The sequence below is a fragment of the Stigmatopora argus genome, chromosome 3 (genome assembly GCF_051989625.1).
Source record: "Stigmatopora argus isolate UIUO_Sarg chromosome 3, RoL_Sarg_1.0, whole genome shotgun sequence".
NCBI lineage: Eukaryota > Metazoa > Chordata > Actinopteri > Syngnathiformes > Syngnathidae > Stigmatopora > Stigmatopora argus.
This window is the reverse complement of record NC_135389.1, coordinates 17,239,204-17,260,351: the sequence shown is the minus strand read 5'-3', so window position 1 is coordinate 17,260,351 and position 21,148 is coordinate 17,239,204. Positions and strand designations below refer to the sequence as shown.

The window sequence follows — 21,148 nt, the reverse complement described above, 5'->3', positions numbered from 1 at the left end:
GACTGTTTTCCCTCCCCCCCAAAAGAGCACACATATGGAGCCATGTTAAATAAATACAGGGCCGGTCACTTTGGCAACAAAGCAACCCGCTCACACAGATGTCGAGTCCTTCACGGGGTCTGCTGTCAAAAGTTATGAACCCGTGTTTCCCTGCTATACTGTCGACATTTTTCACTTGTGAGTCGCTTATTTAGATATGATATGGAAATGGCAATTGCTTTACCAATGAGTATGCAGTAATATACTATTAGAAGAATATTTGAACTACATATATGTAACACGCGGTGTTGGAATATCAGTCAAAATACACGACTTTAACATTATAAACACTGTTTAGCATTTTGCGCTTCTCTGCCACAGAGAATAAAAATCTTCCAATACACAAAATATAAACCACAAATAATCACATTATTCGACAATAACGATCTAATACGTGTTCCCTGTGAGACAAGCGTCTCTTGTGCTTCAACATCCCAACCGCCACAACATTCCACCGATCGATCCGCCGTCTACATTACCTCCTGGGGTCGTGAACTTCCACGGAGAACTTCTTCTCTCGGAAGTAGAGGTTCTCCAGCTGACGCCATTGGAACACCTGAGGTTTCAAAAGATAAAAGACGTCGTGGCGGTGAGTCGACGCAAAATTTCTCCACGGAAAAAACAAAAAAACAACTAAAAAAAGAACGCGGCTGGATTTCCATGCGATAATGTGCACTGCCTTACATCTACTGTGACTTACTTGGCCATCTGGAGGCGTGTTTTTAAGGGAAAGTGTGTAAAGTTTCCTCCTCTCCTGTAACTGCACAGTGTGGGGAGGGGGGGGGCTTTCTAGGGCTCCGGACCCCTCCTCCATCCCACAGGGACTGTGCTTCCTGCCTTGCGGTAGGGGAGGAGTGATGAAGCTTTTCAGTGCCCCCCACCCCTCACTCACCCCACTTATTCCCTCCTTCCTTTCCACAATTGAAGTGCCCTTGCTTTGTTTGATCGGAGCGCAGCGCTGTCTGAATCTGGTTCTCGTTAGCGGGAACCAGTGGAAAAGACCGAGTTGGCCTGGCATGAGCGAATAGCTCGTCGGCCGTCCTCAAATGGGATAGACGTCCAATTCATTAGAAACAGGAGGGGCTGGCAACGATAGTGGATGTATCATATAAAGTAGGGATTTCTCAATTTTGTGGATCTGCCGATAGTCTTGATCCGATACCTTGAAAATGTATTAATTGAGGAAAAATTCCAATGACTCTTTACCCATAATATGAGCAAAGCTAGCCAACATTGAAGCTATATAAGAGTTATTACGCTGCCATCCCTTCCAGTCAAAATGGATTGGATGTCTATTGCCATCAATGACATCCGGTGAGTTAATACTATTTAATTTAAAAAGCCCGATCTTCTGAAAATAGCATGATTGATCAGATCCCATCACCGCTACTCGTGACCGGACGATTCGCCGAAAGACGTTTCGCCGACGGACAGTTCGAAGGGCGGACGTTTTGCCGAAGCGCTCGCCCCGCCCCCGGATCGTGTGTGTACATGTTTTTCAACCTCGGCCCGCGGGCCATATACGGCCCGTTACAGATAACATTCATTTAGGAATAACAACAATGTACTACAATGTGCTGCCAATGTTTTATATTTTTTATTTTATCCTTGCGTTTAAAGTACTTCTGTAAAAGCAAGGATAAAAAAAAAATGGCAGCACATTGTAGTACGTACTTGTATTTAGAAATATGTCCAGCGGGGGGCAGTACATGCCCTTGTTATTCCTAAATGAATGTTATCTGTAACGGGCCGTATATGGTCCGCCGGCCAAGGTTGAAAAACATGTACTACACACGATCCGGGAGCGGGGCGAGCGCTTCGGCGAAACGTCCGTTCCGTGAACTGTCCGTCGGCCAAACGTCCGTGGGCGAAACGTCTTTCGGCGAATCGTCCGAGCACCACCTCTACTACAAATCCGAGACATCACTGCGCAGACGCCGACCCAGCAGATATTCTTCAACAACTGGGCGTTCATATCCTGAGTATTACTTATAGTAAAGGTCAGATTTGATAGAGAGCAAAGGCCTTTGACTTGGAGAAGAATAGTTTTTAAAATAGCCTGGGCTTGCTTATTCTTCTCTCCAGCTGGACGTTCACGCGGGTGGGTGGGGTCCTGCCGTCGCCATTCACTCTTTCCTGTTGTTTGCATGGGAGCGTGCCATTTTGGAAGGATGACATATCTGGAAAAACTAATGGGAACCGTATGGATGCGTCTTTGCAATCCATCCAGTGGGTGGGTACACCCCAAAATGAAATCATACGATATGCCCCGGATCTCTCGACAGAGCCGTCTGGCTAATGCAAGCTTAAGGTACGCGTGTGTGGTCTGCGGTGAGTTATGTTACATTTACTTCCCGATATAACAACAGGATTTTCGAACCACAAAGAGTGAAGAAAAGCGCCGGCGATTAGACAGCACAGTCAGTCAGCAGCTTGTAAAGAAAGGAACATTTCAAATAGTTTAAATTGCAACTGTGGGAAAGTCACTCCAAATTAGCTGCGAGTGAAGTGTTCGCTAAACTGAATCAGTGGCTCGCAAGCAATGACAGTATGAGTCAGTTATTAGTGGAGCTGCTATGCTTGACTGACAATTTGCTCTTCCTCTCTTTTGGTTTTTACGGATACTTCCTCCAACAAAAACTGTGTCCGGTGGGATTTAGTCCGCCCTGAGACACTTTTTTTACTCTTCTTTGCACGTGGAGGAAAACAAGCAAATTTGTTTTTGGTGTGGGAAAAGAATAGAAATTCAGAGATTTTAGAAATAGGGCTCTAAATTTTCTGCAACCAATTTATTTTAAAAGAATCATGAAGAAAAAGCTTGCTTTTATGACAGCTATAACATCTTAAATTGTGGTTTCACTCTGGAAAGCAGCTAAAATGGCCAGTCAGTGCATTTTGATGGCAAAAACTGGCAACCAATGAGTTGACCTGTTGACACCAAATGTAAAAAAAAAATGTCATTGACAGCGATCGACAGTTTTGACTAGCGGCGATCAAATGAGTAGTGCTCGGTTGCGAGTTATCCCGAACATTATCCTTCTTTAGCTTGCTGACATTCTGTTTTTCAGATGAAAACAGATGACTCAATAACAAACAGGAAAGCTGCACCGGATGTATTGAGTAGGAGAGTTCAGAGCTTATTCTATTTCCTGTAAGCGCGTGTCTGCAAATTTGCTCGCTTGTAAAGCGTTCAAGGCATTAACACGCCGTTAAAGCAGACGAAACAGTAGTGAAAAAGGCTTTCAACACAAAAAGGATTGCTGGAAATGAGCAAGCGTTTTGGGTGGAGAGAAATAATTGCATGTGAAATATCTGCAGACATCTGTGAAGCACTATCACTGTTCTTCTCTAACACGATGAGCTGAGTCACTGACAGGGGAAAAAATGAGTCGTGACCGTTTAGTCACGCAGGAAGACTGAGAGACGGTTTGAAAAATGTCCAAAATCGGACTCTTTTATCGGATGATATCAAACAAATAGTTTATGCTACTACATTCCAGTACAAATACAAATCCAAATATTAGAGAAAAAGAAAAAATACAAATCCAAACGCCAACGAGACGATATTAAAAAAAAAAAAATTCACCTTTGAATAAATCCATATACATCAAGAACCATGTGCGGTCGATTGGTCGCCGGTCTTTTGGTTGCGGTCTTTTGGTCGCCGGTCTTTTGGTCGCGGTCTTTTGGTCGCCCTGACCGCGACAACGGGCGACCAAAAGACCGGCGATCAAAAGACCGACGACCAAAAGACCGGCGACAAAACAACGTTAAACAACACGGTCTACGCATCAATAAAAGCCAACAATGGCCATGAGCAGCTTCACTGAGCCGACGTGTGAGTGTATAAGAGTTTGTATGTACATGCGTTGTCCCTTTAATAAGCTACGTCAGTCAGGGTCTTAACAACTTCTCCAACAAAAAACAATAAAAGTCCGGGAAATTTGGAGCTTTTCTTTAGCCTAATAATTAATAGGGCATTAAGTATGACTAAATAGTAATTTGCAGTTTGTATTGAGGGAATTTGAGCAACGATTTAAATGGTAATTATCACTTACTTTCCGGGCGACCAAAAGACCGGCGACCAAAAGACCGGCGACCAAAAGATCGGCGACCAATCGACCGTGTACCTCAAGAACACAACACATCTTAATATACAGGGAGCCCTGGAGTTCCAACTGAATTAACAGGTAACTTGGATTTTTAAAGTTGAAATTTAGAGGTTTAGTTTAGAGGTGGATGGTGTGTTAGGCTTTATAAAGCTTTATTTGCCACCGAAACATAGACCATGACTAGTATGATGCCAACAAAACGAAGCTAGAGAAACAAGGACTCCCTGTACTTGCATTGTATGTATTTAGTTTTTATCTAGGATTTACATAATTTCCTGGCACTCATTCATTGCCTGGATTTTGACTCTCAAACCATGGTAGTGACATCTCAAACTTTTCTCATTTAATCTCACCTTTCTGGGCTTGACTTTGTCCTGATGGTCATACTGAAAAATGCCTTTATAGCTGAGTCCCAGCCACCAGGGGATCCCCTGCTTATCCTGTGGCAAAACAACAATTAAAAGATCACGTGAGTACGTCTGTGAAACCTTTGACAGTGAGAAAAATAAGACAAACTAAACCCCAGCTCGCCCCAAGTGCCATTATGTGTCCATGCTGCCTGCTTTCAAGTCCAGAATGAAAAATAAGACATAGTGGTGAGAAAAAAAGGAGGCAGGGTAGTAAAACTGTACCTTTACAGCGTAGTAATGTACTCCATATGTGGGCAGGGACTCCACAATGCTCATGTAGCTGCAGAGACGAGATGGACAACGCATGAGAGACTCGTATTGAGGGGTTAATCGGGCTGAAGACTCACTTTACGATAGCTTGCCCCCTGGACTGCCCGTTGAGCTTCTTGTAGTGTTCGATGACGCGATCCTCGCTATAAAAGAAATGAAAAAAAATGTTTAAAAAAAAACAACAACAACTGAAAAAAAGCTTGTAGGAGCACCTTGAGAGAATTTGAAAGCATCGTGATATTCGGGAGATTGCAAGTTTGATAACAATCTCCCTTTTTTCCTTTTTGGGTTATCTTGGAGGCAAATATTTTTGACCTCCATGACCTTGAACCTGATTACCCCAAGTTCAATCACCTGTTCTGTTTCATATTAAAAACCCAGCCTTCAAAATGGATAATAATCCCTTGAGTCGTTCTTAGGTTACCTTGAACACAAACATATTTGTGATCTCTGTGACCTTTGACCTGATGACCTCAAATCATCTCTTCTGCTTCATATTACAATATATTATATCTATATTACTATCTCAATTGAAATGTATAACTATAATTTGAATCAGATTTTTGTTATATTTTGGGGTGATGTGTTAAACTTGATGTCTAGTTTTTCTAATTGCTGTTTTGTGCTCTGCATTATCAGAAGAAAAAAAGAATATTGAATATGTCTCTTAGTATTACTTGATTAAAAATGTTTAATAGTTTTAATTGTATGCTGGGAAGGTTATATTTATTAACATTTTTTTTTACTTAATATAATTTGGATTTTTACTAAGTAATTTCACATTCATAATTGGGATTTTTATTAAGTAAATTCACATTTATACGCCAGTTTTCTATCTATTTATTCGTTCTTGGTTTATCTTGAACACAAAAACATACACACAGACACCCGGAAAATAATAGATTATCTCCACCTTCTGTAGGTTGGTGGTAAAAATTGAGGTGGATTCTCACCAGTAAGCTAGAGACGGGTGATCCTTTAGCGCTTGGGTGGGCAGAGCGGGGAGCTTCTTTAGGTCGGACCTGCTTGCGTCGTTACTAGAAGAGAAGAGAGAAAGATCAAAAAGCAGGGTGAGATGTGGTTTTTGCTTCGTAAAGCTTTGAAGTCACACCGATGCGCTGCGGCCTGAGGACTGGATTATGTTACGCTACAAGAAGGATATTAAATCAAGTGAGACGTAAAAGAGTGACAGCAGATCCAGGAAAGAGTCAACTTACAGGAAGACGGAGAGCAATAAAGAACCTTATTTAAGTTATTAAAAAGCAAAAAAAGCAAGGAGTCAAACAGATTTGCTGTGAGTGGGTGTTTTCGGGCCTGGCTTAACAGTGCGTGGGTGAGTGAAGTGGGGGCTTTGAGGGTCAAAATCGCCAGGAATGTCACCAGAGTTTGTCACATTCCGACACAGGATGCCGGAGAGGGGGAGAGGAAATGAGGTCAGACGTGGAGGCTGCCGCAGTGTGTCATCGTTGCTTAGGCAACGCCGTAAAGGATGACACACTGAGGGCGACATCACACACAATGACATGTGAAGAACCACATGCGTGGAGGGGTCTGTATCCCCCACGGGCATGACTAACATCGCTCGCATAAGTATAAAGGCAAAAGTACTATGGAACATGGTTCTTCCTTCTACTGTGGATCTCTAAGACGAATTCCCACAAGAAGCTGATGTGTGATCGTTAAGGGTGTTCACGGGGCGCCAAAATCAGCAGGTCAGGCTTTTCAAAAGTTGGTGTCGCCCCAAAAATTGTGATTAAAACAGCCCTAATTATGGCTCCGTTAGAGCTTGTGGAGGATTGCGTGGTGCCAAACACAAAATAAATGAATGAGTGTAAATCGGGAATAAAACAGCAAGGTCTTACCTAGTGAAATCCCCTTTAGCCTCCTGCGGGGGAAAAATAGTAGTTACTTTAGTTAGTACTAAAGTTCAATATTGTATTTTTAATGGTTGCAATCATGGGAGAAAATACAGACGTGGCGTAGTCATGTGTGATGATATATGAATGCCAAAACTGATTGACATTTTAAGTCAATTGTCATAAACATTTTCTTGGAATGCACATTTTGGCCAGCGGACGGCACACAATTTGATGAGCGTGGGAGGAGAAGCACTTCATCTTACTTGGAGAATATAAGAAGCCAGTTCAAAGACGACGTCGCTGTCCACTTCAATGAGCTCCTACAAGAGAAGAGGCATGTTAGAATTTTTATTTTGGGGTGTGGCCCAACTGAAATGTCTCTGATCTTCATGTCTTGCCCATATGACTCAAAAACGGTTCTAATCTGTCATTTCGCCACTTCATGTTTGATGAAACTCTTGAGATTTAAGGTTATAGATCTTGATTTTTCAGAACATATTCTTAAACCCTTGATGGCTGAGTTAGCATTGAACAAATAGAAATAAAACATTGGAGGAATGAGCTAAAAAACATACAGAATACGGAAAATCATACAAAAAATATTGTCCAAAGAATTGATTGTGTAATATGCCATCGTGAAATATCTACCAACCGTTTTAAAGGTTGTCCCCCCCTCTCGCCACCCCATCAATATTTTTCTATCTCCGCCCCTGGCGGCAGGCTTTACCTTGTAGATGATGGACTTGGCGTTGAGAAAAAACAGCTCAATGGTGGCGTTGTCTTTCAAGTACGATATGCTCTCTATGTAGAACCTGAACGTGAAGAAAAACAAAATGGCAAGGTTTTCATCAGTTTCTTGGTCAAGTAAATTACAAATTATACATTTTGTCGCACCCTTAGTTCTTCCTTGACTGTAACAAGCGAAGTGACCAGAAGGAGGCACTCCAGGCACCTCTACCATAAGTACTTTGTAAATACACATCAACGCTGACAAATGTGCACGTGGTGCACTTGGTCACGCATTGCCTTCATCTTGTGGTGATGGTGACAGCACATGGGAGTGATAAAATGCACACCCACAGTAGAGAGCAAAGCACAGTAACCCACTTCTGATGAAGCACTCGTGGGTAAAGGGAAGCAACATAATAACGCCCTCTATATTTAGCTAAAAAATGCATACATGCATGTTACGCACTTCATTTGGTTAGCTTCTCAGGCCTTAAAATGATTACATTTTTTAACTCAGTCTGCAACAGAATGTAGGGTGAATTGAACCTTCTTTTGTGGGACATATTCAATGATATATTTTTTTTTTATCTTGAGCTGCGAGCCAATACAAACTGGCCAGTCGTTTGGATAACCTTGCTCTATAACAGTGAAAACAATGTGCTTGGGCTCGTAATGAATTCAGCGTTGACATTTAGGTTGATTGTTGTTCAATCAGTCATGTTCTCTGTTCATGTGGGGACAAACGTATTAAAGCAGGTGATTGGGTGGAACAAAGATGACCAGAATGAACAAGTGAAACCTTTAACTGAGGTCTTAGTTCAGCACTTAGACTCGCCCGACCACATCCCATCGCAGTCGTATATCGGGATATAAAATGATAATCTTGTTGAGTTATGGACGTTGTATTTGACTTTTCCGTGCTATCACACAAACCTTGTGGATTAAATTTTGAGTTGATAATATATTTACGCCTCAGGATTGTTTTTTTGTCACTTCATTACCCCATAAAATTTAACACAAAAAGAAATTTTGCCATTATAATCCGATAACGGGATAATTACGCTATTGTCCCCAATTTAATCACGTTATCGGATAGGAAAACTCTTAAAACTAAATAATGTTTTGTCAGTAGTATTCGTTATGTTAATTGTTTGATATCAAATTGTGGTCTCAATCTGGTTAGTTAAATTCATCAATTAAAGTCAATTTTATAGTTCTCAATGAAAAAAAAAAAAAGAGTGGAAAATAAGCGAATTTTTACTTTTTCCGAAAATAAGCGAATTTTTACTTTCCCCCCTTCTTTCAAATTAAAAAAATATGTAAATTGTTTATGCCCCTGCAAAATATTGAAATTCCAGTTTCTTACATTAATTAGAGATGCATTGGTTAAATGACTACCTCCATCTAGTGTTAAAGCTGAGAAATGCAACAGAAGAACATAAACTGAATTGAAGATTTTTTTCAGGGCCGTATTCAATTATATGCTCAGCATTTCCGCTCATGTCCCACAGGCCGTAGTTTGTAAAAACTTCCCCTCTGCACAGCCGCCATTGTTTTCCTTCGACTTCTCCGTGAGAAGTTTTTTTGGACCCAACAATGGTGGCATTGTGTCATTATTTTTGGTCCCAACGTAAATGTCAACCTGGGATGGACTTCTCGGCCACATTGTTTGGCCTAGTGTGCCGCGTTGCTACGCGTGTTGCTAGCCAATAGGGAACTCTCCGGAGGGGCCGGGCTGCTGACATTATCCGGATGTGTTGGGAACAAAGAACTCTGGTGGGTCCAAAACAAAAGGCCCTGCTTTTTATTCAGGGCCGTTTAGCTTGCATTTTTTTTATTAGGCATGTCCGATCATAAATTTTTGCACCCGTGTCCTATGATTTTGAGTTCCGATCAAATACCAGGGGAAAAAAAAAAAATCCAAGTGGTATTGGTTGAAAGGCCGTTCGCGCCGGGAGTTCATCCGCGGGGTCAAAGCAATTTTATTCAAGCCTGCTGCAGGCATGTGCATATTCTAATGCTAATAACGTGGATAATGACTCACCTGACACAGAAGTAGAGGACAATGGGTCCTGATTTTTTGGGAAACTCGTGTTCTAATACCCTGCGGTCCAGCTGCAACCAACTAAAATGGCCCCTGAGGATAGTGAAGAAAAACAACATTGTTAACCCCCCTATTGTGATATGTTGGAGGAAAATAATTACTAGCGCTGATGCATCCGATTGTTTATCCCTGCTCTGCCCCTCCCACTGATGCTATAAACAAAGGGTACTAACACGCATAGCCTTAGCACTGTTCCCCGGTAAATGTAAATAATGAAAGCCTTTACACGGCCAACACATTTATAAGGGTGGCCGTGGCCACCCACTGGGGGCTCCCTTGGGTTAACGGCATAATACAATTAACCAGCAAGCGATTTTACAAAAGTACCTTAACCGAATTGCACTATGATTGGAATAATCGAATGAGGACTCACGTTTCATCTGTGTACGCAATTCCAAAGTACTCCTTCTCCTTGAGGTTGAAGTGAGAGGCCACCAGATCCAAGAGGTCCTTAGCCATCAACTTGGGCTGCAGGAACACGATGATTATGGTCAATGATCTATACACAGTTTGCTATTCCAAACTTTAATCTCCTGTACATTTTTTCGCCTGTGCATGCAATGGAATTACATTTCCTATAAGCGGTACCACTAATTTATTTTCAAATTGCTCCTGCTGACAACCATATGTGAGTAATGCATGTAAGACAAAAGAAAATAGCAACACATATTGAACTAATCTTCTTAATAGTCAAAACCACTCGCATATACGTACTAGTATATCCTACAGTACATTGGATGGGTTTAGGTTGGACAATCCTTGACGCATTTTCACCCTTTTCACCAGGTCATTCAAAAAAAAATGATATTGTGAGAGATCATGCCATAAAATGGTCCATATTATGACAGAATGTTTTTTCAATTCAGAACTGATGCGATATATAAGCATTGTGTTTTAGACTTCATGTTGCTGCCGTCGCAAATTATTCTTGGACACAGTGGTGGTAAAGTGCAAAACTAAGTGAAGGAAAGGGACTGATGACAGGAAGCAAGTGGAAATGGATGGCGCATGTGGATGCTGCTGACAGTGCGGCGACCGTGCCTTTCCTTCCTTCCCTTCTCATTCGCCTCTGACCTACACCTCTACTGCAGAGTTGGACCTCTGGGTCTGAGCTCTCTGTATTGCTGAGGAGCTACAAAAAAGGCAGCATCCACTGAGAGTGATATTTCATTGCGCCTTGGCCTGTCGCGATACCAAATTTTAGCAGGTGATATATTGTTACCGATATTATTGAAGAAAAAAAATGAATGAATTTAACCACTAACAGTGTCACCATATTTTGATTACACAACCATGTAAATGCAATAAATGTTTATTCTTAAATAAAACCAAAAATGAGTCAAATGTGTAATATGAAATAGGTGTGAAAACTGACGGCAATTTGTTCCCTGCCAATTAGAGCCTGTCAAACGCCTTCATTTGATCCAAAATGACATCAACGTGCTATCTTAGCACATTAGCAAATTTAAAGCCAATGTATTTATTGCAAATCATAATTGGTGTTGTGTGAAAGCCTTTTTAGTGTTTTAATCTCATCTCATTTTCCGAACCACTTTATCCTCGTTAGGGTCGCGGGGGGTGCTGGAGCCTATCCCAGCTGACTCCGGGCCAGAGGCGGGGGACACCCTGAATCGGTGGCCAGCCGATCGCAGGGCACAAGGAGACAACGGGCAACCATTAACACTCGCATGTATTCAGGGTTTAAGGGTCTGCTTTTAACCGTGAAGATTCTGTTTTGGAGAAGACACGCAGACTCGCACCATTAGCGCCGCTGCTAAAGGAGCGCATCTTCCTAACAATCACCCCCCCACCCGAGATCCGCTCCCATCTACTCTACGCGCACTAGCGACCACAGTGACAGAAGCCACTGGGAGCTATTTAAAGAGACGGCGGTGATGATGTCATCTCAAGCGCTCACACACACACGTACACATGGCCACTGACCTAGATCACGTAGAAGTACGAGCGCCTACGGTGAATTTTTCTTTACCACCAAAGCGTGAGAGATAGAAATACTTGTTTCAGTAGTTTGCTTTTGTAAAAGTAGAACAAAAAACAGCAGGCTCACCAAAGCCCGCATTTGACTCACCCTGCGAGGATAACAGGCAAAGCTAATGCATGGGAACAGTCGTTTTGGAACGGCAATGAGTGTTTTGGGGTCTCCTAAAAGCCGTGGTGTGGTCTCTAATTACCACGCAGCCGTCAACAATTCGGAGCGATATCAGCCATTATTCGAAATCCGCGCAAACCACAGCGGAACGCGCTTTGAGCGACGAACTGGGACGTGACAATAAAGTCTTGTCGCGAGGGAGATGACGGCAGCAGAAGCAAGCCTGGGAGCTTTGTCTTGAGTTATTTCCTGTGAATACAGACAGCTGCACATGTGCTATGCTAAAGTGTATAATTGGATTTGGCTCTTTCACTTTGTATTATCTGTCAGGTGGTACAACAACAACAACAGAAACGTTTGAAAAACGGAAAAACCCTGAAAAGAAAATGCAAAAACGACTAGTAAAAAATGGAAAGTTTGCGTCCAATTCTGGCTTTTGGAAATACCAGTAACACTCTAAAGTCGATTTAATTATTTCATTACCAAAGTAAAACTGGCCCGTATCCGCTACCAAAACGTTGCTGTCCAGTCAGAATGGATTGAGCGTCTTGCACCGTCAATGGCAGCTGAATCTCTTATATGTCTATTATGAGGTGGGTAACAAGACGGGATTCTGAAAGAAACCATGGCGACAACATGGCCTACGACAAGGATGAATTTGATACCATTTTAGCCTCAGGGAGTGATGGCTATGTATCCTTTTCATTTTTTTACAAGGGCGGTATATCAGGTGGTATCCTTCAAGGTTTATAACATAGCCAATCGGCACGCTAGCTTCCTGGTACATAGCTGCCAGCCAACGAGGCGTCGCTCCATAAACAAACCACAAGAGAACTCCCTCTCAAAAGGTAAGAGGAAGGTAGTAAAGAAAGGGCGGCGGGGGGATAAAAAGCAAACGACCCCTCCGGGATTTAACAGCTGGCCAATGTTATAAGTCGCTGACCCGGATGAGATCAAACTTTCAGAGGTGAGTCAAAGCTTGGCAGGAAAGAAGGACTGGAGGAATCACTTTTAAATAATTAGGATGGCATGAAACGGCGCACATCAGTACTTTTTCAATCTCTCTATTTCACTTTGGGGTGGGAACTTCCGTGACCGGGCGTTTGGTCGCCGGACGTTTGGTTGCCCGGACGTTTGGTCGCCCAGACGTTTGGTCGCCCAGACGTTTGGTCGCTCGGGTGAATATAATTTTGAGAGCTGGTTTCAACAGTAAACTCTCTGTCATGTTGTCAAACGTCCGGGCGACCAAACGTCCGGGCGACCAAACGTCCGTGCGACCAAACGTCCGGGCGACCAAACGTCCGGGCGACCAAACGTCCGGGCGACCAAACGTCCGGGCGACCAAACGTCCGGGCGACCAAACGTCCGGGCGACCAAACGTCCGGGCGACCAAACGTCCGGGCGACCAAAACGTCCGGGCGACCAAACGTCCGGGCGACCAAACGTCCGGGCGACCAAACGTCCAAGTACCGGGAACTTCTGACTACCTCAGGATGGGATGCAATCTGGGATATAAGGGTCATGGTAAGAGCACTACTGAAAAGTAGAATTGAAAGATTATTTTTAGAGTAATGCTATTGGGATGACAATTGTAGAATTGAGACAACAACACACTTGCAATCCAATGTTTTGAAACACTTGGATTCTATGAGAATGTGTCTCAAAACCTTTGACCGCCGAGTTGGTTGTTTTGGTTGGGCGGCCGGAATGGTTCAATATACTGGTGAGTGGGCAGATGATTGGACAGAAAGATGGATTGGTGGTCTTTGTTTTTCTGACTTTATGGATTGGTGGGTGCTGGGACAAATAGAGTGGTGACCCTTTTTGTAGTCAGGTTGTAAATATGAACCCGATTCCGGATGGAGGCATAGATGATCTGTATTAGCTAAAATGGGATGCATGACAAGGGAAAAAAACGTGTGGAAAAAAATGGCAACAATATGCATGGATGCATAGATGGATGTGATAAGGTAGTGGTTAAGTTGTGGTTCGAGGCAGTGGGAATTGGGAGGGGGGTTAACGGGAGGCTGTGAATCGGAAAAGAAGCTCAACTGTGCGAGCATGAAGTGGAAAGCTAGGAGGAGTGAGAAAGATGAGAGGATCACTTCTACCGTAATTGAATCAAAGTCAGCAGACCTATCCTGGCTTTGAACGCTGAATTTTCTCCAACTATCCATTAAACTTTTGACTCACTTTTTTGGCGACCATCTCCAGAGTCTCCCCATTTATTTAAAAAAAGTGATTCATTTGCGATGACTCCCAACTTACGTTAAAAAAAGAGGCTGATTTTGTAATTAATGGACAGTTCACTAGAAAAGGTGAATATTTTTGCAAATTAAAAATGTGACTCATTTGCAACTTTTTAGTATGTTTGAGAGAAAACCCTGTTATCTATGAATAAAATTAAAATTCAAGGTCAACTTTAAAAAAATGTTTTTAATGAGCCATTCATTGCAAGTTAAATCATTGGCTGCCATTGACAGCATATACTATATGAACACGTTCATTCAGCCTTCCCAGTTCAAATGAATTGGACATCTTCCAATAACTGTTACTGTAGTCGCAATAAGGGACGATGGGGGATAGGCATGCTCGGCTTTGTAGGATAGACAACTGAGGGAGGTTAAAGGTCACTATCACAGGGGCTTTCTCTTTGATGATATCCACAGTGGTGTAAAATGCCATTTTATGGTAGCCTGGGACATCTTGAGCTCTTCACTGGGGTCAAGACGATCACTCAGGAACAGATTTAAGCATTGCTAATGCACTGCTCCTGGCATCTGTCCGTTTAATGCCTTTGCGGTCAGGTGGACATGAGAAAAGTGCAAAGTCACCTAGCGCTGACACATTTTTTGGCTGGTCAGCAGCAACTGTGCTCCCCTGTGGGAAAACTAACCGCCATGACAGTACTCTTCCCTTGCTTACAGGAGGAGGGAAGAGAAAAATAAACCGATAGCAATATTGATGACCAGGAAAACGGATGCTAAAAATTCATTTTCAGTTCCGCTTATCCTAGAACGGAGACCAACAACCATTCACGCCTAAGACAATTCAGAGTGCCCAACACATCATATTTACAAAAAACTCATGTCAGATACAAAGTACCGGATCGGGACATCACTCGAATCAACTCACCTGGACCAGGAGCTCCAGTTTCCGATCGTCCAGGAGATGGACCTGACATCGCCTCCCCTCCGTCATCTGCGGGACAGAAGATGTACTGTTTAAAATCCGTTGCTATTTTTAATCACACCCAAAAAAACGTGTATTATTCAATATTCGCTTCTACCCTCCCACTTCAAACGGATTGGACATCTAGTACTGTCAACGGCAGACAATGGGTGAAGCGGTGTCTGACTAAGCTATTTTATAAATTATAGTACAGTCAAGTGAATATGCAATAATTTAGTATTAAAAGCAACATTATTTCACAGATTAGTGTTGAATCTGCAAGGTTAGGTCACCGAGTACTCTGAAGACACAATAGCTCATCTGATGGCGGACCTTTCCAGCAATTCCTCTTTTGAGCGCCATCCATCAAAGCGCCAACTCCAACGACAACAATGCTGCGGCCGATTGCCACATCGTTTGAATGGTGGACGCGATGTTGGCTGAAATGTGGGGCCAAGTCCATAAACACACAGCTTGCCAATGATCAGCTAAACAATCCAAGCGGCAGACAAAGCTCAGACAAGGCTGTCAAAACACGTCTGCACGTGGCAAAATTCGCACAAGATAACCTTAAACTCGCAGGTGTGTAGGTTGAGTGTCTTTTTAATCTGAGAGAATTTAGCCTATTGTGTCTCTTGATTTTTTTTGTATTTAATTGGCTCGCAAATTTGCATCTCAGTGGTCACGTATAAAGGCGCCGTAAATCCGATCACATGATCATATTTCTTTTCAATTATCCAGAGAATAGCCGTTGCAAACCCTGAAATACAGTAATCCCTCGAATATCGCGGTTGATGTAGACCAGGCATGGCCACGATAATCGAAAAATCGCAAAGTAGGGTCACCCTTATAACATTTTTTGTGGCTCCCGCTTACGAATTTCAGCGTGGATTTTCACATTTTTATGAATTAAAAAAAAATCAAAATAATTTGAAAAAAAATAATAGCGGGAAAAAAAATCAAGAAGTAGTGAATTTGCGATAAGTGAAGACGTGATAATTGAGGGATTACTGTACTTTTATATTTACAACGGTCAGCCCTGACTGCTTTTTGAGCAAAAATCAGTCCCTGCAAACCCAACACCACATGATAATCACTCAGGATCATCTCTGAGACATCCAAAAGTCTGGTATTATAACTTTCGGGACAGACCGGGTGTGTCCGCAGCACGGTGCGGTAGTGGTGGTGGGCAAAAAAAAATCATGACTACGCTAACTGTTTGAGCTTTGAAGGTTTTTGCTAACTCCACCCACTCACCACTGACAGATCTCCTGTGGTTTAAGGCTTTGGATGGGGTGCACCTGTGCACACAAACACATTTACTTTCCAAATCTTTTCGCTTTCATCTCGGATTTACGTCTCGGTGTTGACACTGAATACAAGTCATTTTAATGAGTGCTACCTCAGGGGAGTGATTGTGACAACAGTTTTATGTTTTTGTTATCCATGTGTTCTTGGGAGTAAACGTTGCCGTTGGAGCATATATTCCACAGCTCTTCACGTCGAGGAACTAAAAAACGTTGTTCTTTAAAAAAGCTGTGCCACATTATAGCTTCGCCAATGTCAATGCTGCGTTTTTGGTGGAATTTTTAAATATTGAAACCACCCAGGTAACAAGGTCCATAACAACAGACAAAAAGTAATGAACTTTTTCATCTAAGTTATGAGATGCAACTAGTATGGGTAGTGAAGGCTAGTAAATTGGTGCTCAAGTCAAATATATTACATAATGTTCTATAAAAACAAATTTCATTTCATCCGTGCTGATTTGCATGGTGCCCAGTTCAGATCGGCGATTTGCCAATTTCACTCTGTGGGACAAACAAATTATGTTTTTGGAATCATTTTATTGTATTTTCATGGCAATGCATATGGACATCTTGGTATTCTTATATTTAACTTATGATGTTAGTTTTTCCACCAAAATGACCATTTATTTTTGCTACCCTAATATATTAAACCTTTATCGTTTATTGATTGGCTGCCAGTTTAATCTATTTTTTGGACTTCTAGCATTGCCAATGGCACTAAAAGATGAGCACTCACAGCCAATCTGGGTACCAGACTTTTATTTTAAATGAACACAGATTCTTGCTCCACTTGCACAAAAAATGTGATCAGGACATCTCTAACTCAAATTGTATGATTTCAAAAAGTCACCTGCATTAAATAAATAAATCAAATTCAAACGACCAGGTCTAATACAAAGTAGAACATGAGTCCCAAAGAACTGCTTTTGATAAACAAATCACAGTAACCAGGATAATGCAAATGCAACAAATCATAGACTTTTTTTCCCTTCATTTTAGGGTCCAGCACAAACACTTTTGGCTCCTGCTTTGTGGTACTGGACAAACACTGCTGAGCTTTTTTCAAAAGCCAAAAACAATAAAGTCTATAAATAGAGCCAAGTGGGAGAAAAAGAAGAAGAAAAGGCAACGTGGGAGAGTGCAAGCATTGCTCGGATGAAGGAAGCACAATCCAACACATCAGCATGTCAACACAATGAGCGCTGTTAAATGCATAGAAACCGAATTTTGCACTGCAATTTTTTTTGGGCCAGGGTAGATGATGAAGACTTAATTGAAATATTTACCTTCAACGAGAAAAATCTCCAGAGCAAAAATTAGAACAAGGTTTGAGGTAAAAATAAAACAGTTAGTAATTCCCCAAATCAGGTAGACAGCCGTCAAACAGCAACCGGCCAGGGATAAGAGTAGGTGGATACAGGTTCGCATCCATGTTGGCAGTGACCACTGACAGGGAGAATCGGCTCGCACGCCGGGCTCCCTTTCACGTCTTGCAAAAAAAAAAAAAGGATAATCCGAATAACTAGCAGGTTACGGTTACTCTCACCCCTCCTTCCCCTGGTTTTAAATGAAACGAGTTTCCTCTCCTCTTCCTCTTTCTCCAGCCGCTACCGCCACTGGCGTCAACGGTGAAAACCATAACGGTGAAGCGGACCGTACCATGTTGCAAAATAGAATCGGGGTGGGCTGAAGCACAGCCGGCTAAAAGGATTTCTCAAGCTTGAACGCGAATTTGTTTTTTATTTCAAAGTTTTGTTTTGTGGTAACTAAATACAGAAATACCAGAAGTAATTCATGCAAGAGAGAGAGAAGAAAGTGCCTGGCGTCGGTGTTAGGAAACTGGTCACCCCTTTTCTCGAATATTCTTAGTGGTTCCGTGCGTGCACTGCACTTTCACGTCGACAGTCAAAACATGTGATGATGCGTCCATTCAAGTGACAGTAAACATGCACGCGAGTCTGTTAGTTCTCCTGCACCTTACTATATGATAATAAAAAGTCAATTTACTCATATGAAATCTGAGGGAAAGACAGTGACTTGATCATGCTTATGCCAGTGGAAACAAATTTGTTTGACTCATTCACAGACCGTGTGGTAGTTACGAAAGAAGGAAATTCATTTTAAAAACACAAAGTGACAGAAATACACGTCTATTTTGACTCAGAGGGGCCATACAGGATTACTAGTTAGCTAAATTTAAAATAAATGGACGTTTACCGTTTTCAAAGCCAGACAATGGAAATTGTTGTGTTTAGATATTCGACCCCAGAATTCTCCAAATGCTCTTGATTGGCCTCTTAATAGCAAAGTTTCTCTTATTTATTTAAAATATATATTTTTTTGTTTTTTGTTATTAATTCATATTTTTTCATGAAGAAACAAGAGGAAAACAGTAATATTTTATTTATATATATATTTTGATTTGGAATATATATTTACATATTTTATGAAAAGACAGACAAGGGAAAAACAGTAAATATATATATTTTTATATAGATTATCTAATTTCTGAAGACATTAATCTTTCATTGAAAACTATTTAGACCGAATTAAATTTGAATGCCAGTTTCGTCTAATCCATTTGAAGTAAATTTGTAGCAAAAATAATAATTTTTCATGAAGAAACAAGAGGAAAACAGTAATATTTTATATATATATATATATTTGGATTATACATTTACATATTTTATGAAAAGACAGACAAGGTAAAAACAGTAAATATATATATATATATATATATATATATATATATATATATATATATATATATATATATATATTTTTTATATAGATTATCTAATTTCTGAAGACATGTATCTTTCATTGAAAACTATTTAGACCAAATTAAATTTGAATGCCAGTTTCGTCTCCATTTGAAGTAAATTTGTAGCAGAAATAAGCAAGTTTGCAAATTGGCCAGAGTTTAAAATGCTACAATGAAAAGTGCAGCTTTTCATTCCCATAGGCTCACAAGGGGGGGGAAATGGAGTTTCCAAATGGATTGCTTTGCACATTTGGCCTTTCTCCATCCCTCCACTTCCTGTCCGCGCTGCACCGACACAAATCTCGCTGCGCTCGTGTTACGGAAAGACAAATTGGAAGCCGGATTTCACCTGAAGAGTGGCTGCCACGACCACAAAGGCAACATAATACAATCGCGTCCAGCTTTTGCGACCAAAAATAGAAACGCACGGATAGGCAGCGTTTTTTTTGTCTGCTATTCGTAAACTAAAATGCAGTTCCAGAAATATTCTTTAAAATCCCATTCATTCGCCCCTCCCGGCCGAAACTGATTGGACGTCTAGCGCCGTCAAAGGCAGCCGGTGAGTTCAATGATTTAAAAAAAGAAGTCGTATCCTCTCCCTTTTCACTTCTAAGTGCACCCTTCCTGGATTTTTTTTGTGTTTCTGGATATTTTTGGCTTCTTCCCAGACACCGGAAACGGCCTCGTCCAACTTAAACATCTCCAGATGAGTCCTTTCCCCGGCTTTAACACAAACACCCGTTTCTGGTTTTCCTTTTCCCCTCAGTCAAATACATATCTGCCTTCATTTGTTATTTCCTCTGTTTGCCGTCACAAGGGCCCGATTGTTGGAGAATAAAATGTAACAGAATGAGCTAAAATTGACGGACCGGCCCATAGTACCAAAGGTGGCCTGGCGGAGGCAGCGCGGTTTCACAACACATCCAGAATCCAAAAGAAGAAGAACAAGTAGCGGTCGTCACTACAAAATTGTGACCTGCATAACGATCGCGGCTTTTTGCTACTGCGCGCTCACGGAATTTGCGTAATTCCCTTTCGAATAGCAGAAATTTTTGCTGCGGACAATTTGCTAGCCCCTCAAGGAGTAAAATATGTGTTTAATGACTCAAAATTTGTGGGGTTGTTACCAAAACTCTTGTCAACAAGGTGTCAAATTCAAAAGACAATGCAAAAACTATTTAGAGTGTCCAATCAGCCTACCATGCATGTTTTCTGGAATGTGGGAGGAAACCAGAGTACCCAGAGGAAACCCACACAGGAGAACATGCAAACTCCACACAGACGGACGTGACCTGGATTTGAACCCACGACCCCAGAGCTGTGAGGCCGACACGCTAACCACTCGCCCCACCGGGCCGCTATTTAGGATATGACATTGCATTTCAAAATGAATCATTATCATGGTAAAATGGCCTGCCAAAACCGAAAACTTTGGACATTTTAATTAATGTTTTCAATGTAAGATCACCAAAACACAACACAAAAAAATTGCTTGATTTTTTTTCTTTGGATTTTCGTAGTTTAGATACAAAATGCGTGTTTGGTAATTTGGTCAAGACTGGCGTAGTAAAATATGGACGATTCTTGGTTTTACTTATATAAAAATAGCCTATTTGGAGCAAGTTCAAATGACTCTGCCTTGGATTGACAGCTAGAATAATTTGGCTCACAGGGCTATTCTTTTCTCTTCCTCTGTTTGTAAGGCAACAAATTTATCCCAAAGCACTTTTCAGCACTGTTCAGCTAGGATACCAAACCACAATAACACAGTAGAGGTAACTTAATTGCGCGTCTGCAGTCGTTGACCCAGTTCACCCATTCTTTAAATCCTTTCCCGATTCACTTAAAAGGGTGCTTTGTGTCTATAAATGTCCTGTTGCCACTTCATCAAATCTGTCTGAGGTAAAAATTGTCTGATTCTTTTTCGAAACTTTTCTTAATGAACACTCCAATAAAAGAGGAAGAAAGAGTCTTGCGCTTTAGAAATATCTCCCCTTTGTTTAAAGTGCATGTTTCTAATTTGGGGGGGGTTAACTGGAACCACATTTTAAGTCTGTCACGGGCGGAGCTCGCAGACACACACGAAAACACGCACCCACGCATACACACACAGTGGAGCAAACAAAACAGATCGCTCCCGGTCAGTAGATTCTCGACACATTCCTGGCCTGACGCTCCCTGTGTCGTCTCAACTGCACCGCCAAAATATGATTTTATTTTCTCATTGTTGGAAATAGGCCTGGGTGATGAATCAAATTAAGGAAATAATT

At 41.6% G+C, this 21,148-nt stretch overlaps 1 protein-coding gene across 9 annotated transcripts in view; it reads right to left on the bottom strand.

Moving 5' to 3' along the window:
- frmd4a (FERM domain containing 4A) overlaps positions 1-21,148 on the bottom strand; it is a 91,046-nt gene that overhangs the window by 11,253 nt on the left and 58,645 nt on the right. For 8 of the 9 annotated variants that reach the window (XM_077595294.1, XM_077595291.1, XM_077595292.1 and 5 more), the window contains 11 exons: positions 14,769-14,834; positions 9,897-9,991; positions 9,464-9,556; positions 7,418-7,502; positions 6,954-7,010; positions 6,694-6,716; positions 5,785-5,868; positions 4,909-4,974; positions 4,784-4,841; positions 4,505-4,591; positions 519-595 (listed from right to left, as the gene is read on the bottom strand). In XM_077595294.1, the coding sequence (XP_077451420.1) occupies positions 519-595; positions 4,505-4,591; positions 4,784-4,841; positions 4,909-4,974; positions 5,785-5,868; positions 6,694-6,716; positions 6,954-7,010; positions 7,418-7,502; positions 9,464-9,556; positions 9,897-9,991; positions 14,769-14,834 (791 nt within the window). Of the gene's footprint in view, positions 1-518; positions 596-4,504; positions 4,592-4,783; positions 4,842-4,908; positions 4,975-5,784; positions 5,869-6,693; positions 6,717-6,953; positions 7,011-7,417; positions 7,503-9,463; positions 9,557-9,896; positions 9,992-14,768; positions 14,835-17,400; positions 17,655-21,148 lie in introns of those variants that run through there. The other variant, XM_077595293.1, reaches the window with a different exon arrangement.